The following is a 16,583-nucleotide window of genomic DNA, read 5'->3' on the forward strand; positions in this document are numbered from 1 at the left end:
GCTAATGATTGTTAATGTTAACCTTGTATGTAATTTCAATTTTTATGTAACTGTGTTTATAAAAAAGACTTAAAGTGACTTGTTGTGTATAATATTAGATTGACCGTGGTGCATTTCACGAGACATACAAAATATCTAAAATATTGAGCAAAAGAGGGAAAAAACATGGTTTTGACAGTTTGTCTGATGTATGGTTGTGGTTACAGACAACTACAAGGAGTTGATGGGAAAAAAAAGAAGCCTTCCTCAAGGATGAAGACATCTGGCACATGGCAGTTGCTGGAGAAGGACCTCACCTTGTACCACAACATATGACGGAAGCAAACCAAAGGTTATTTTTGTTGCTTGTGTTGGTAGTTTATTTAGAAAATAAACTTTAATTAACATTTATATTGTGTTGCAACTAGGGATACCACAATACCAGGAATTATAGATAGTTCTGACGGCATTCAAATTTGTCGATAACAAAGTCGATAACAGTGTTGCCTACTATTTTCAGTGGGAAGTAGCTAAAGCCTGCAGGAAAAGTCGCTAGATGTTGCTAGATAACGTCACGTGGCAATTTGCATATATATGACGTCATGACTTTATTACATATACAAAATAAAAAAATATTTTAAATTAAGTTAAACTAAACTGACTGACCAGCGTTTATTTCAAGAAGCTCCTCAATGTCCATCCAAATCTGCCTCTAATATTAAAAAACTGTTTTATGCAGGCTGTTGTACCGACTGTAACTGAAGTATCATCACCACGTCTGTCTGGCTGGTGATTGGTCCGCTGAACGTGCTGCTGCTCTGTCCCACCCACTGAACAGTCAATCCAGAGAGCCACATTAGCTCTCATTCACTGAGAAATACTGGCGACTCCCTTCAAGGAAAGTAGTTAAGGTCTGTCCAAAAAGTTGCTAAATATGTCGCTAGTCGCTTAAAAAAAAGAAAAATCGCTAAAGTGTTCTGAAAAGTAGCTAAATCTAGCGACAAAGTCACCAAGTTGGCAACACTGGTCGATACTACTGCAAAAACATCCTCATCATCCTGATAACATGAAAATAGAATCAATTATTTAGTAAAAGTCACAATATGTTGCTAACACACACGTGCACATATATTTTGATATACTGAGCAGTAATGAAGCTAACCAACTAATATTGTGAACAGCACTCAGCTGCTGTGTTTACATTTACACAGCAGTGGTTGCAGTGAGAAGACAGTTTGCAGCTTCATCACTTGTCACTACATGTTTATTAATGACCTGTTGCTGCACTAGCAGTTTCCACAGCGATTGTTTTTTGCTTTTGCCCTCTCTTTGCATTTCACATCAGATTAAAACACCTGTAGGTTTAAAATAATGCTCCATTTCTTATCATACTTGCCAAAGTCTTGATTCACTGAAATCCCTATTTGTAGGTTGGTTATGCTTTTAATATCTTGTCTCATCTTGTTTATGAAAAATGATATGAAGTGAATGTCACCCACTAATTATTTTTGTCTGAAACTATAGAACCTTGAGTGATGAATTAATCTGTTTGAATATCCCAAAATGCACTGCAGTAGCTATAAAACATTTTGTTTCTCCTGCTGGCTGCAAAGATGAAAGACAAGATGTTTTTCTAAAAAATCTCTTCACCAGAAAGCATCTGTGGTATAGTTCATATATTGTTGTCATGTAATACATTCTTTCTCTTCAGTACAAAAAAAATAATTACTGCAACTTCTAGTCTCACTTCAGATGAAGATGAAACACAGATTGACCCATCACAAGTTCTTCAAACAAATGTAAGTATTTACAGGAATAAGGGAATATTGGGACATATAATAAGACATATTTTTCATTATAAGTGGCTTTAGGTTTGACAGCAATGCAGTTGCAGAAGTGGATGGTGGCACTCCAGCTGTGTTAGTTTTGAAATACTGACTGTCTACTAAGTACAAAAAATACTACAAAACATGACACATTGTATGATATGAAAATATAGAATTAATTAAATTGAACTTTGGCGTATTGTAAAGGTACAAACTGTATGCGAGTGCTAGGGCTGGGCGATAATACGATCTTGATTCGGGATTGCGATAAAATGTTGTTTAAATAGTTTTTTGTTTTTTTTTAAGTAAAATATAATATTTCATGTCATTAACCCTCCAGGATACCTAGAATAATTGTTACACTCTGACCCCTTAGCGCAAAAAATGCGCTTTTCATAAGGTAGCTATAAAACACATTATACATTAATATTATATTCTACTTTAATTGAGCTAATTTCTTTCACCAATATCTGACCTAAGTATTGATATCAAATATTCATGATTTTTTAAAGATTTAACCCTTTAAATGCCAGGTTTTTGTCTCGATGCCACCATGTTTTTAGATGAAAAAAACAGAAAAATTGAATTATTTTCAATATACTACATGCAAAGTAGATTTTTTTGTTTTGGATTTTTACAGCCTGGGATATGTCAATGATGAGTAGCAATATTGATTTTCATGCATTATTATTTTTTGTGCAGTGTCAAATACTCACACTTTGACCCTTTAGCGCAAAAAATGCACTCTTCACACGGTAGCTATAACATATACTATACATTAATATTATATTCTACTTTCATTAAGCTAATTTCTTTCACCTACATATGACCTAATAATTGATATTAAATATTCATGAATTCCTAAAGATTTTAACCCTTTAAATGCCAGGTTTTTGCAATGATGCCATGTTTTTAGATTAGACTAAACCGAACAAGAATGTCCCTGTTCACACAGGAATTAGCTGTGCTCATCTTTGGGCGGGATGTGTTGGCATCCTCGACTCTAACAGGAAAATCAGGGCCTACTGGAACAGCGAAAGAGCAGCTACATCCGGAAAAGCAGAGTGCCCTTGTTGGTAAGTATTGGTTAAGTCTATTTTTCCTTACTATCATTTTGTTTTTATGCCTCCACCCTTGCCTTGGCCATAGCCAGAAGCAACATGTTTCAGGTTTTCCTCGTGTATGTACAGTACGCCCCCTTCTTGCTAATGTGATAACTCTGGAAAAGCATGATTTGTAATACCATTTTATTTGTCCTTTTCTATTTTACAGATACAGTTATTGCTGAATTTCCAGGAACAACTGTGTCTGATGTGAGAGCAGTGATTCGGAGAAAATGTAACAATGAGAATTTTGTGACCAAAAAGAAACAGTAACATCAGTAACTGATTGTAATAGTTTTTGTTTGTTTATTTTTTGGTGGACATACATTTTGAGTTTAAACAAACTGTGTCAATGTTTCACATGTAAAAGTTTCAAAAGTCAGTTTAATGTTCATCCCTGTCATTATTACTAGCTTCTCTGCGGTGCACAGCTAGCAGGCTAGTGCTAGCACATCTATTGTTTCTTCTGAAGATCAAGCTCTTCAGGTCTCTGTAAAATTAGTTGATAAACAGTTTTTTCTTTGTTTTGTGAACTTTTAAAAGAGTATTAATAAAAAGAATTCTCTGGGATCAAATGATCCAAATTTGAATAAAAATGTTACGATGAAGAGAAACTGTTTGAAAATGTTGTTTAGATGTACTAACACTATACTGTACATCTTTAAGTTGTACTTAAATGTACTTTATTAATGCACATTTTTCCTGCAATGCCCTGCATGTTAAAAATAAACTTTTTTACAACTTTTTTTCTACTCCAAGTATGTTCTAATTATTTTTTATGTTTACTTAAAAGTCATTCGAAATTCCAATTAATTATGAAAAAATTATACTTTCTGTGTACTATTGAAGTGTACGTTAATGAAGTACATCTAGTATACTTCCTGCGCACATAATAGTGTACTCACAGTGTACTATCAATGTGCTAACAATGTACTTAGTATACTAATGATATATCATTAGTGCTACTTAAGACATACTAAAGTACAACTTAGTGTACTTATCTGTACTATTTTGAGACACCATTAAGATGAACTATAATATACTTAAGTACAACTTAAATTTTTGTAAATATATTTAAAATGCAATGGCAACACATTATGATTAAATTAGAAATACATTTCCAGTTTATTCTAAATGTATTAATCGTAATCTGAAAAGTGGATTAAAGTATACTTTAAAATCGAATTAAAGAACATTTTAAATAAGTACAGTATTAGTAGAGAAAATTGTACTTAAGTATGTATAAGTTGATATTAATGGTGTCTCAAAATAGTACAGTCAAGTACACTAAGTTGTATTTAAGTATGTCTTAAGTAGCACTAATGATATATCATTAGTATACTACTGTAAGTACGTTTTTAGTATTCGAAAATAACACACTTTGAGTACAATAAGTATGTGCTTATGAAGTATACTAAGTGTGCTTAAATTTATCATGCTAAAGTATACTTTTTTTCCTAAATCTGGAGCATAGTGTCTGCGCATGTGACATCACACAAGTCAGGAATGTGACCAGTGACTTACCATGCTGTAAAAATGGCCGTCCCATCATGCCGGGTGGTCGTAAACTTCACCAGATGAGCAACTCCCCATTCTTCCAGTCACCCCTCTCTGTGTCTTCAGAGAGAAACACAGATAATACAATAAGCATTCGACCCTTTCGGGTGGGGATCGATGGCGGGTCGGCTGTTAAGTGGGGTCCGTTATCCTCTCATCTCGATGGAGCTTCAGATGCCACGTGTCTCCGCTCTCATTGTGTTGACACAAAGATAAAGACCACCATTGGCTAGATACCATCAGACTATGAAAAGCTTTGTTTTCCTTTTACCACTTCTCTCTTCGGGACGCACAATGAACAGATATTTTTCAGTTAATCTATCGTCATAAAAAAGCAGATCTGCTGATAGTTTATTGTAATATGAGCCGTACAAAACACCGGGTTGAACTTGAGTGTCATTGTCTTTGAGAAAGCGTTTTCTTCCGCCGTTTCCAGCGGTGGTTGTCACTGCGGTATAAATCCTCGGAGTGGACTCTATCTGTCTCTGGGTGGGCTTTCAAACCAGGCCCATCAGTTAAGGCTTCATTAAAGAGTTTCCTCCTGATGCTCCGAGGAGGAGTCCCAGCCTCTTCTGGCCTTTTAGCAATGATCTACTGCAAATGTTGTCTTGCGTCTGAGGTAAATGCAGGGGTTTGTTATTGTTTGCCCTGGCTGGTGTTTATGTACTATATGGCATACAAACTCTCTTTGTTCCTTCAACCGCGCTACATGTAATCTCTGTGTCAAGATATCGTCTGAGTAAATGCAGTGTCTTCACTGCTGTTTCCCAGAAGTGACTCTGCTCCCAAAAAACCCATCAGGGCATTCTTTCTCTAAAAAGATTTTAAAAGAGGCCAGACCGCAGGTTTCTTTCAACTGATGTCCTGTGGGGCTCAAAACGGACTGACAGTTGGTTGTATGGGCACAGCTGATCAGTCAGACACTGTAATTGTCTATGAGATGCCTGTCTGTTACACTTCAGCCATCAGCCATTGGATTATCAATCAATTCCTTTTGCAGAAAGCTATGCTTTAAAAGTAAAAAGATCTTCGAAGGTTCAATGGAAAAGGTTTCAGAATTGACTTAAAAAGGTCCTATATCCAGTTTTCAGCCCATCAAGCTGACGTTTTAATAAGTGCATGACTGATTAAGCTGTAAATGAGAGTTCTGACATAGCAGTCATACCAGAAACTTCCCCAATACACCTTTCTGCTCGTGGAAACAGAACTGCAGATGTACAGATTGACCCGGTCCATGCACCAATCTCCACATGAAGCTAGATGCATTCCTCCTGATTTACTTCATAAAGAAATATCCTCCAGTTGTCATGACAAATGACTGGCAGTCATGTGTCTGATTGGTTTACGAAAGTGGCCAAGAGTGAGCGGGAAGCAGAGGGGCAGGAGGCCAAACACGCAGGAAAAAGAGACTTTTTGAGTCTCAATCAAGAGATGTGCAAGAAAACCTACCTTTAAACCTTTTTTTAATTATTTCATACTAGACTAACACAACCGAGATGTTAACGAAACTCTAAATAGTCTATGATATCAGAGTAAATTGTGATGGTTTTATTTAACCAGAGTTGCTGTAACTCCTAGACCCAGACGTTATGAATGTGGCAGGAAACCCAGCCGTCCTGCCGAATCTAAACCACCTTCCTCCAGCGTTTGGGAGCCAGAACTGATAATTGCTCTGAATCAAATTCACCAGCGCTTGGCGGGACTTTCCATCTACAAATTGGCTCATTCTGACTCACACTTCACCATGAATCCAGCAAGTATACCTATCAGATTCAGGCTGCCGTTCAGCCACATCATTTTTTGGCTGCCTGGGATGGAAGCTGCAGGATGGCAAATCAATAATCAGTCCAGCTGAGGCTCACGGGCTGAGACGCCAGTCGCTGGTCATCCGTCAGGGGTAATTCTCATTAGGAGTATTTAGTCTCTCTTCACTTCACCTTATAAACTATAACACATTTAGAAAGATGTTTGTGGTGCCTCTATAGTGCCGAGCACAGGAAATGATGTAGCGTACAGAGCACATGCAGCCTGAGTCCATTTTTCACGTGGAGACCTTGTATGGGTTTCTAGCTACTGAATCCACACTGTAGATGTGTTTAATATTTGTTCTGGATGAAGGCGGATCTGCTCTTTGTAAATTGTGTAAATTGACAAGTTGGCAGCAGCGGATAAGAGTGGCAGCTGCTGGAGGGATGCATCCGTGCAGCTGAAAGCTGAGGAACTGTAAACAAACAGACACGCGCCTGCCGTCTGCCTGAGCAGAAATGGACCGCTGGAAGAGAAACAATACAAAATCTGGAGCTCGTGTTGTAGCCTGCAAACACTAACATGGCTTTGCTCCAGCTCCAGGCGCAGAAGAGAGAGGTTTTTTTTTCCAAACGCAAACACTCAGATGGCTGTTTGCTGTGTCTTTCATGCTCGTTCAGACTCAATTAACTGCGTGTTCTTAACTGTTACAGCTGACTGAGGTGGCAGCCGGGAGCCAAATGTTGGCGCTCCCATCTGCGCCGTGTGGTTTCATGGTGTCTTCTTCTCCTCTGAAGGGAGGCGACCCATGAAGAGATGTCGTCCAGCGGGGAGTGAAGCGGGAGCCATGAATGCTGTGAAACCTGCAGAGGTCCACAACAGCAGTCCACAGGACGGACGGCGTCCTGAGCTCCCGCCGAGGCCCACACAGGCTCACGGAGACGACGGGCAGCAGGCGGAGAGGACCAACCGCGAATCCAGGAAAGATTCACCAGAAGGCAAGAATGGTGTGTTCAGATTGCAGTTATTGGTCGTATTCGGTCCAACGTGATGTTTGCTGGTTTCAGCGATCCTGGTACCAACATGGCCCGGACCAAGCAGTCGGAGGGTGGATTATTACTCTAGAAGGACTGTACCTTGAATAAATCTCCTATTTGTTTTTTTTTACGAGAACAGCAAAACCGTGGCGAGTCGTTCAACTCGGTTGTCCTGCTCGTGAACTGCATCATGCAATTTTTGATTTCCCTGCTGAAAACACGTTATGTTCTGCTATAAAAATCTGCCAGCAGGTCTGGAGATGTTTCGGCGGGGATCCACTGAAGGAGCCGGTAGCCAACGCTAACTTTGATTGACATGCAGTGGGTTTGTCCCGTTGGCTCCCCAAACTGCTCTTCAGAAACCAATGAGTCACGTGACTTAATGCTCGTCCATTATTAACAGTCTATGGGACTGGGCTGTCTGTGAGGGAGGGGAAGGGGGGGCACAGCAGCACCCACTGCTCGCTGAGAAGAGTAGGAAGGTAGGAACAGACCCCTGTGTTTTAGGCCATATGTGAAGAGTGACAACGACGGGTGTTTTCACGTTAGACTCTATAAGAGTCCTGAAAAAAGTGGCTCGATTCATCACTCATTGCATTTTTTAAGAGTCGCCAGGGTGTCTAAGAAACTGGGTGGCAGGTGTGTAGGCTGTCCCTCTTCTTCTTGAGGTTTTCTGGCTGACTAGAAGCAGTAAGGATGTATTGATCCTCCAACAGGCTGGTTTATCATACAGCCTATCCGTCCATCCATCCATCCATCCATCCATCGCAGACCTTTATTCCCCAAAACCAGTTAATGGATTGGGGAGAATAATGGTTTGATCTGGAACAATGGAGGCTGTGCAGTGTCTTGAGCAGATGGCGGTGCATGCTTCGTTACATGCAGAAAATAAACAGAGTAGTGGTTGCTAATTGGAAACAAATCTTGGAGGAAGAGGGTAGGAACAGACCCCTGTGTTTTATGCCATATGTGAGTGAAAAATGAGCTTCTCTCAAACAGCTTTGTTGTGCTTATTGTTTCATGTCCACCAGCATTGTTTGATGTTCAGAGGCAGAAACAGCTGCCCGTGGGTACGTTCGGTACCTCAGAGCCAGATCACGTCCAACATTTCCATCTCTTCTTGTGGACCATAACTCTTTTTGAAAAACGTAAAAATCACCTCAAGCAAGCACATTAATAAACTTCAGAAATTGTGTTTGTTTTACAAAATTGTTTGTGCTTTTACCAGCATCAAATATAATTTCATATCGCTTACAAGTCATGAGTAATTAGATGTATTTTATTATTTATTTATAAACCAAATAAAATTAGTAAAGTGAGCTTGATTAGAATTTATTTTTACATAATTGAAGAAGTTGCTGCTCGAGCAACCATCTGGAGACACGCATCTCCTCCAGCAGCGACGCCGAGACGGTAGAAACGGTTAACTATGGGTTCAGCCGGGATGCCTGATACTTTCTAACCTGTTTTATAATGTTTTACTGATATTAAGAATATTAGAACGGACTTAAATACAGACAGTAGAATTCAATTACATTAAAAAATGAACAATATTTAATAAAACTTGTTTGAACTGATACAAGTTCAAGTTATTTCCTGACAATGAAAAGCAGCGACTGATTTTCTTTCATCGTAGTCCCTTTAAACAAAAAACAACTTCTAAATCCCGACGGAGCATCAGAGGCTTTCGAGGCGAAGTTTTAAAGTCAAACACAGTCAGGAGTAAAAGGAAAGCAGAGAACAATGAAAATGTTCTGGATGATACACCCAATGCTCACAGACTGTTAAACAATGTCAACATGAGCTTAGCAGATATCAACAGGCACGAAATAGTGACTCACTATTTACAGGAATGCAAATATAGCAGCGTGCACGTACACTTTATTGCTTACAAGCATAACCTCACACATGATAACCTCACCTATGAACAGCTGAAACTGTTTCAACCGCCTAAAAAGTGATTAAACAAAAGCAGAAGCTTGTAACGTACCAGGAGGATCCTCCACCCCTTGAAGTCACTGTTAAAGTACCAGAGCATGCAGTTCTCTGAATGGCCACTAGGCCTCAAAAAGTTAGTCAATTTACAGCAAACCGGATTATTAAATGTCCAACTTTTCAGCAGAAAAAGACATTTTTGCAGCCTGCTTTGGTCTCCATGGCAACGCTTCACATCCGTGACAACTGCACAGTGTTTTTATGTATGTCATCAGTTAAAATAAAACTGAACCACAGTTTTATGCACAACTAGGGGTGTGGTTTATTTTCTGACATCACTTTATGTATCCAACAATTTTGATTCATTTGATTTCTGAGTTTTGAATAGAAATGAGAGTATGATCACTATTATACATCAGATAATATGGGATGTTGTGCCGTTAACAGACTGGGCCAGTCCTTGACCCAGATGCCAATAACCAATAATTAGACGTGGTTTCGGTAGAGACATCTAAAAACAAAGACTTGTTTGTTTTTCTTAGGATTTTAATCAAATATAAATGTAACTGGCATCTCTTTGCAGAGAAAGTCTCTAAGCCAGAGATCACAAAGCTGTTTGAACTTTTTTTTTTAAGAAAAATCCATCTGATGATTAATCTGTCCTGAAATACCTCTGCTTTTTTCAGCTTCTCTGCTTGAATCAACCCAGCTTAAATGCCACTTGCATCACACAGCCGAAGGTGGAAACATCTGAGGAATTTGGTGTTTTAAACTGGTATTTTTAGCCTGATGTATCCCCACAGACTCAAAATACTGAGAGCCACGCAGTGTTTCTCTCTCTTCTACTAAACCCGAAAAAAAGTTTTCCATGATGTCATGTGTGCCGCAGGACTGAGGGTAATCGAAGAGGGAGATGAGCGTAAACTAGAATCTCCTCAGATTAGGTCTTTCATTAAATCACCGTCCTCTCCGTGTCTTCAAGGAGGTACGAGGCTCCTGCCGGAGACGAGATGACAGAGTCCAAACACAAAGCAGCGATAAGATTCCCTCCTGTTCACTTGTTGTGGGAGCACCGTGTCGTGTTCGGGCCTTACGAACCAGCTCGTTAAACTCGTGAAAATGTCGTAATTTTACCACTGTCTACCAAAGCTTGACTGATTTCACATGCAAGATCTGCCCGAGTGTCACGCAATTTGATCACAAACAATCACCATGACTTTCTTTTCATCTAAATATTTAAAAATCAGTCAATAATAGGATGTGATTTGACTTTGGAATTATATTTTTAATGTTTCCTAAATTTCCTCCTATGAGGTTTATTTCCCATTCCTTTATCTAACCCTGTAAAGTTTATCAGTCAGGTGCCAGCTGGTTACATCTTGGGCAAAGGTTTATTTTTCTGAAATAAAATAGCTAGTTTGAAACCAACCAATCATGTCATCAACTAGCACCAACACAACTTGACCTGATGGACCATGTATGTAGTGACTATAAATGTATATAAATGAGCGTATATTTCACTCTTGTCCTGTTTAAATGCTGGTACTGAGGACTCTGTGTGTCTGCAGTTGTTGTTCTTGTAGCTTCATTAGCAACCATGGTTTACCGCGGTGTTTTCCGGGCTACCTAGTCAAGTCTATCCTCCGAACTTTACTTTGCTGGGTAAAAAAAAAAACATTGTCATGTCTGATGAATCTTTGTGTTAAGAGGTAAAATTACACAGAGCTACAGATGTACTGTATGCATCTTTGAGGTGTGTTTTTTTTTCTTTTGAGCGGAAGCTACATCACACGTTAGCTTCTTAGCACTTAGCCCTTCAACGTGACATGTAAATTATGACTTTAAAGCTGAAAAAGCTATTAAACTTCGTAATATGCTTCATAGGCTGGGTCCCACTTGGCCAGCAAGGGTCCGCCATCGAGTCACGTAGCCGGACCAGAATTCCTTGTTTCAGACGTCATTTCAGCAGCAACATCCGAAACAAGGATGAAGGGACAGATTCAAAGCTAATATTACACAATAACTGCAAAGTATTGCTAGTTAACAATGCCGGTTGACGTGAGAAACGTAAGCTGAAATAACTAGCTTGGGGTGATGTGGGTGTTTTCCAACTAATGACTAAGTTTTTTGTTTTTTTTCCACGTTTGTTCATCTTTAATTAACCGGTTTGGGCTGAATCATTCTGCAACCTCGTTGCTGCTCCTCCACATCCAGAGGAGCCAGATGTGGTGACATCTGGGCATCTGGTCAGGATGACTCCAGGACACCTGCTGAGGTTTTCTGGGTACGTCCTAGTGAGGGGGGACCCCGGGGAGACCCGGGAACACGCTCAGGCTGCCCTGAGAAAGCCTTCTGATACCCCCAGTGTCACGAATGGTGTTTGTTGAGGACCCAAACGCAGGAGAGCAGGAGGCAGGAGTTGCAAAAAGCAGGGTTTATTTTAAAGAAACCAAAAACCAAAGCGCTGCTTAGCAGGATCAAAAAGCACAAAACAGGGATTCAAAAGAACTGGAGCAAAAACTTGGCAGGAAACATGGAGGTAGAAACATTACGGACCGACAGGGAGAAGGGGAATGACAAGACCAGATATACACAGGGGATAACGAGACACAGGTGCAGACAATCAGGGCAGATTGGAAACAGGAGGGACAGAACTGAAACTCAAAAACTGGGGGGAAGTGTCAAACCCTGACACCCAGATGAGCTGGACGAGGTGGACGGGGAGAGGAGGGTCTGGCTTTACCTGGAACCCGGCTTTGGATGAGCAGTAGAAGATGGATGGATTGGTGACATCACATTAGTGACATCACCAAATGACTGGTCCAGTTCTCTTTGTACCGTCTCTAAACTTCACAGGGGAGTCGGTCTCTCTGTGGTTCCTCAGACGAAGCTGCAGGCCCCACTTCTGCTGTAACGTTAAAATAAACCGGTGCTTTGTCCCGGATGGGTCTCTGTGTACATCGTGACAGGGCGTCTCCTCCGTGCACCAGACCACACGATGGCATCGTTAACACAATTTAGCCTTCAGAGGCGCTCTGACCGCACTTCTGCCAACTTACACTTCACAGGCTTTCAACATTCCTCTAAAATCCTTTTCACCTTCGGTATCGTGTTTCCACATCTGTTTGCTCTGTCAAACAGTGTGAAGTATTAATTCCAGCGGTGATTTGTTGTCTTCATTATGCCTGTTTGTTGATTTCATAAATTAGAGCTCTTTTTTTTTCTCCTTTCGCTGCATGCCGTCGGCCTCGCTCCGACTCGCTCCAGTGGTGAAGCCACCGGAGCACTGATCCAAAACCTTTGCGGTGATTATGATGCATAAAACAATCGCTGGCTTCACAACGCAGATGTTGATCGGGTAGTGTTCCAGTAACGGGGTTAAAGGAGGCCCGACGCCGCTGCAACCCTCTGTCGAGTTTAACGTAAAAAGTGCAGATTTACTGTCCTGCTCTTTCTGTTTAGTGAAATAAGAAGTTGTGGTTGTTTGGCAGTTGAGTCCTCCTCAACACCTACGCCACAAGCAACTCTCGTTCCCCCTGCCTGGCTCTTCGTGCACACACGTCTTTGCGTGGATTCCACACTAATTTGATGGTCTCATCTGGAGGAGATTAGCCGGTGATGCTGATAGACATGATCGGCCCGACTCGTGCGGTTCAACGTCGACGCTGCACTGCTCCCTTGTTTATGTAGCGCCGTGCCCTCAAACTGACTGATCCATTTTCATCAGAGGAAATTAACTTAGTTTTCTTATTACGGACAATCATCTATTGTGTAATAGCCCTAACTCCATGTCTGTGGTTGAAGGTTGAACTTGCAGCGCAGCAGGAATGGATGTAATGAGCAGATATTGCTCCAGACATCTCAAGAGCCGTGTGTCCTGAGTGTTTACCTTGCTATCCTAATTACCGAAAGCATTTTCTACATGGCCTGCCAGGCGTCCGATCTGAACCACTATCTGCCCGAAGCATCAACGCCATAACAAAACAGGCTCCTTTCTTTTCTTTTTTTCCCTTCTTCTTCTTTGCAACAGGTGGAACGTGTGCTGATGTATTTTTCCTGCTGTTGTCTTTAGCTCCTAATTCATCCATGAAATTACTCAGATGTTCATTCATCATCCGAGCGAAGCTGAGAGCAACAAGCCCCTTTGGACGAGGATCGGCTGATGGATAGAACATTTCTGAGGGCAAATATTACCTCAGTCCGCACAGGCAGTAAACAGATTTATTATTTACCAAACCAGTGTGTGTGACGTGATGAAAAACCGAACGGGAGAACATGAAATAAATACTTGCGTTCGAGGGGATGGATGTTTGTAGTGCCGACCCGAGTGTGTAATTGGTTGCATATTTAGTTATACTACAGTAAAACTTATTGAAAGCTATACTGGGGCTCTGTGAGCTCAGAGAAATAAATAAATCTGTGGTACCTTTGCAGCAAAAAAAAAAAGCAGCTCGACTTCTCATGCCAAGTGCTCTGACTGGACAATGAGTGTTGGATTTTTTTTTTGTAAGCTTTGAAACAGTCGTCTGCCCGGGCCAAGTGCTGTTCACCTATCAGGAATGTACAGTTAAAATTGCTTTGCAGCTAATATAAATACAGGCCGCGGCTGTTGCAGCGCGGAGAGACGGCAGGCGAGCTGCTCTCGGTCAGGGATGTGAAAACGGTCGTGGTAGCTTTCATGGTGATGAATATGTGTGAGTGTGTGTGTGCGCTCCGCCGCTGTCCTCGATCACTGACAAGTAATTAAGATGATGAGGTCACTCCTGAGAGCGCATCACTGCGCGTCCGTGATCCTTGATGACACGCCGGCTGCTCCGCAGACACTCGCACCGTCCAGGGAGCATTTCTCTGCACTTTTTTTCCCCTCTAATTGAGGACGGGGCCTCAAAGTGCTCCGCTCCTAAAACATTTTAAAAAACCCTGAATAATTGCGAGAATAAACTGTGTAAAACGTATAGAAAGGGTCAGTTAATCAGAGCAAAACGTAGACTTAATGTTCAAAAATATTATTTTGCTTAAAGATTGCTGAACCAATATTTTTATTTATTTAAATTCCTTTAACTGTTTTCTAACTTCTTAATTTTTTCCTGTAAGGTGACCTTGGGTGTACAAAGGTGACGACACATAAAATACATTATTATCATTATTATAAAGTATAATAACAGTTAATTCTTAAGAACACTGTTGCCAAGTAACTTATTTTAATCTGAATGAATCTAGATTTAGTCTAGTTTTGGTCATCCTAGGGTGCGTTTAGACCTTGTTGGCTGGACTGAGACTGAGAGATCGGACGGCTGGTTTGGTACGTTCGGTTGGGGGGAACCGAGGCTTGGCCGGCAGAGCTAACACACGTTTAAGCAGTGCTTCTCAATTATTTTCTGTCATGCCCCCCCTAGGAAGAAGGAAACATCTCGCAAACAAAACCCTTACACCACCGAGCGAATGCTCCCTGCGCACACTCTGCCAATGAGAGCGCCACTGCCCCCTAATGGAGTGGAGGGGCAATTGCACTTTATTCTAGGACAATAAAAAAATCTAAATAAAAAAGCATGTTCCCCGAGGTCAAACGCGCCCCCCTTGATGGAGCCTCAGGGGGGCGCGCCCACTATTTGAGAAGCACTGCGTTTAAGTGACCTGCTGATCACTCTGATCGAGTGTGAACACACCCAGGTCTAGAAACCTTAAACTACTAACATTGTTTTCAAGTTTTCTTTGAAATGCAGTCTAACCTGGGTAGACCCAGGGGTGTTTCTACACCCGCTGGGGCCCTAGGCAGGAGAGACCTTGGGGCCCCCCAGAATCATGACGAATGAAGTCCAGGACCACAGATCAGTAACAAAATATTTCATTAAACAATTAACATATAAAATAAATGATAAATAACATAACTACCTTAATGCAAACTTTACATACACACTAACTTATGCTGTGGCTATGAATATGTTTAGAAGAAAATGGCTGAATTAACTTAACACAGACTTTAATGTGCAGTAAACTTGGTGGATGACTGGGAGTTTGGGATGGTGCTGGGATGGCTGCTGGCCTGCTGGCCAGCAGCACTACTTTATTATAATGTGACACACGTAGCTTACACATTACCACTTACTGTCACCTCTTTTCTTTTCATCCTCTTCTTGTTCTTTTCTTTTCGTGTGCCCAGAGGGATATGTTCGCTTCATTTTTTCACTATTGCCCCAAATCGATGCTGGCTGTTGCCTGGGTTGCCTGCCCTGTTGCGGCGTCTCTGGGTAGATCAGATTGACTCTCTCCAATCAAATCCTTCGTTCAAAGAAAAGACACAAGAAAAATTAAAGCTGCAAGCAGTGATGAACGGCCCTCGCACCCTTGTGCACATTCAGGCGTGCTGCAGTGGAAGCGCTTGTATGACTTGTAGATGTCTTCAGGACATTTAGGATGACACCACCCACGACCACACACGAGAAAGTAGGAACTATCAGATATCGACCAATCAGATGATGGGGCGGGGCTAATTTGCAGCAATTATGTTCAGGGACTCAAAACCGAGTCCGATGACACCACCCACGAGTCTGTATGTCAAACCATTCAAAAGTTATGCCATAAAATAGGGACTATCAAATATTGACCAATCAGAAGAATGGGCGGGGCTAATTCAGGCCAATGAAGGTCAAATACTCAATACCGAGTCCGATGACACCACCCACATGTCTTTATCACAACCCGTTCAAAGGTTATGGCAGAAAGTAGGAACTATCAGATATCGACCAATCAGATGATGGGGCGGGGCTAATTTGCACCAATTATGTTCAAGGACTCAAAACCGAGTCCGATGACACCACCCACGACTCTTTATGTCAAACCATTCAAAAGTTATTGCAGAAAATATAAACTATCACATATCAACCAATCAGAAGAAGGGGCAGGGCTAATTTGCACCAATTAAGGTGAAGGAGTCAAAACCGAGTCTGATGACACCACCCACGACTCTCTATGTCAAACCATTCAAAAGTTTTGGCAGAAAGTAGGAACTATCACATTTGGACCAAAATAATATGGGCCGTATTAACTGCCGAAGGAATGGCATAAATTGCGGCAAAATTACACGATTAATTCCAAATGGCCGACTTCCTGTTTGGTTTCGGCCATGGCGCCAAGAGACTTTTCTTTAAGTTGTGACATGATACAGATGTGTACCGATTTTCGTGCATGTACGTCAAACCGTATTGTGGGGCTTGAGGCACAAAGTTTTGTAGGGGGCGCTGTTGAGCCATTTTGTCACGCCCATGAATGCAAACCATTAAATATCAAATTTATCGCCAGGCCTGGCTTGCGTGCAAAATTTGGTGACTTTTGGGCAACTATCAAATATGGACCAATCAGATGAAGGGGGGGGCGCGCTTTTCGGCGTCTATCGTCGCCAC

At 41.3% G+C, this 16,583-nt stretch overlaps 1 protein-coding gene across 1 annotated transcript in view; it reads left to right on the forward strand.

The window, feature by feature from the left end:
* myocd (myocardin) overlaps window positions 1-16,583 on the forward strand; it is a 210,439-nt gene that overhangs the window by 127,374 nt on the left and 66,482 nt on the right. Inside the window, exon 2 of the mRNA XM_061707915.1 lies at window positions 7,009-7,218. Within this exon, the coding sequence (XP_061563899.1) occupies window positions 7,020-7,218 (199 nt within the window). The 5' untranslated portion in view covers window positions 7,009-7,019. The remainder of the gene's footprint in view (window positions 1-7,008; window positions 7,219-16,583) is intronic.

Source organism: Cololabis saira, chromosome 19 (assembly GCF_033807715.1).
Source record: "Cololabis saira isolate AMF1-May2022 chromosome 19, fColSai1.1, whole genome shotgun sequence".
Classification (NCBI taxonomy): Eukaryota; Metazoa; Chordata; class Actinopteri; order Beloniformes; family Belonidae; genus Cololabis; species Cololabis saira.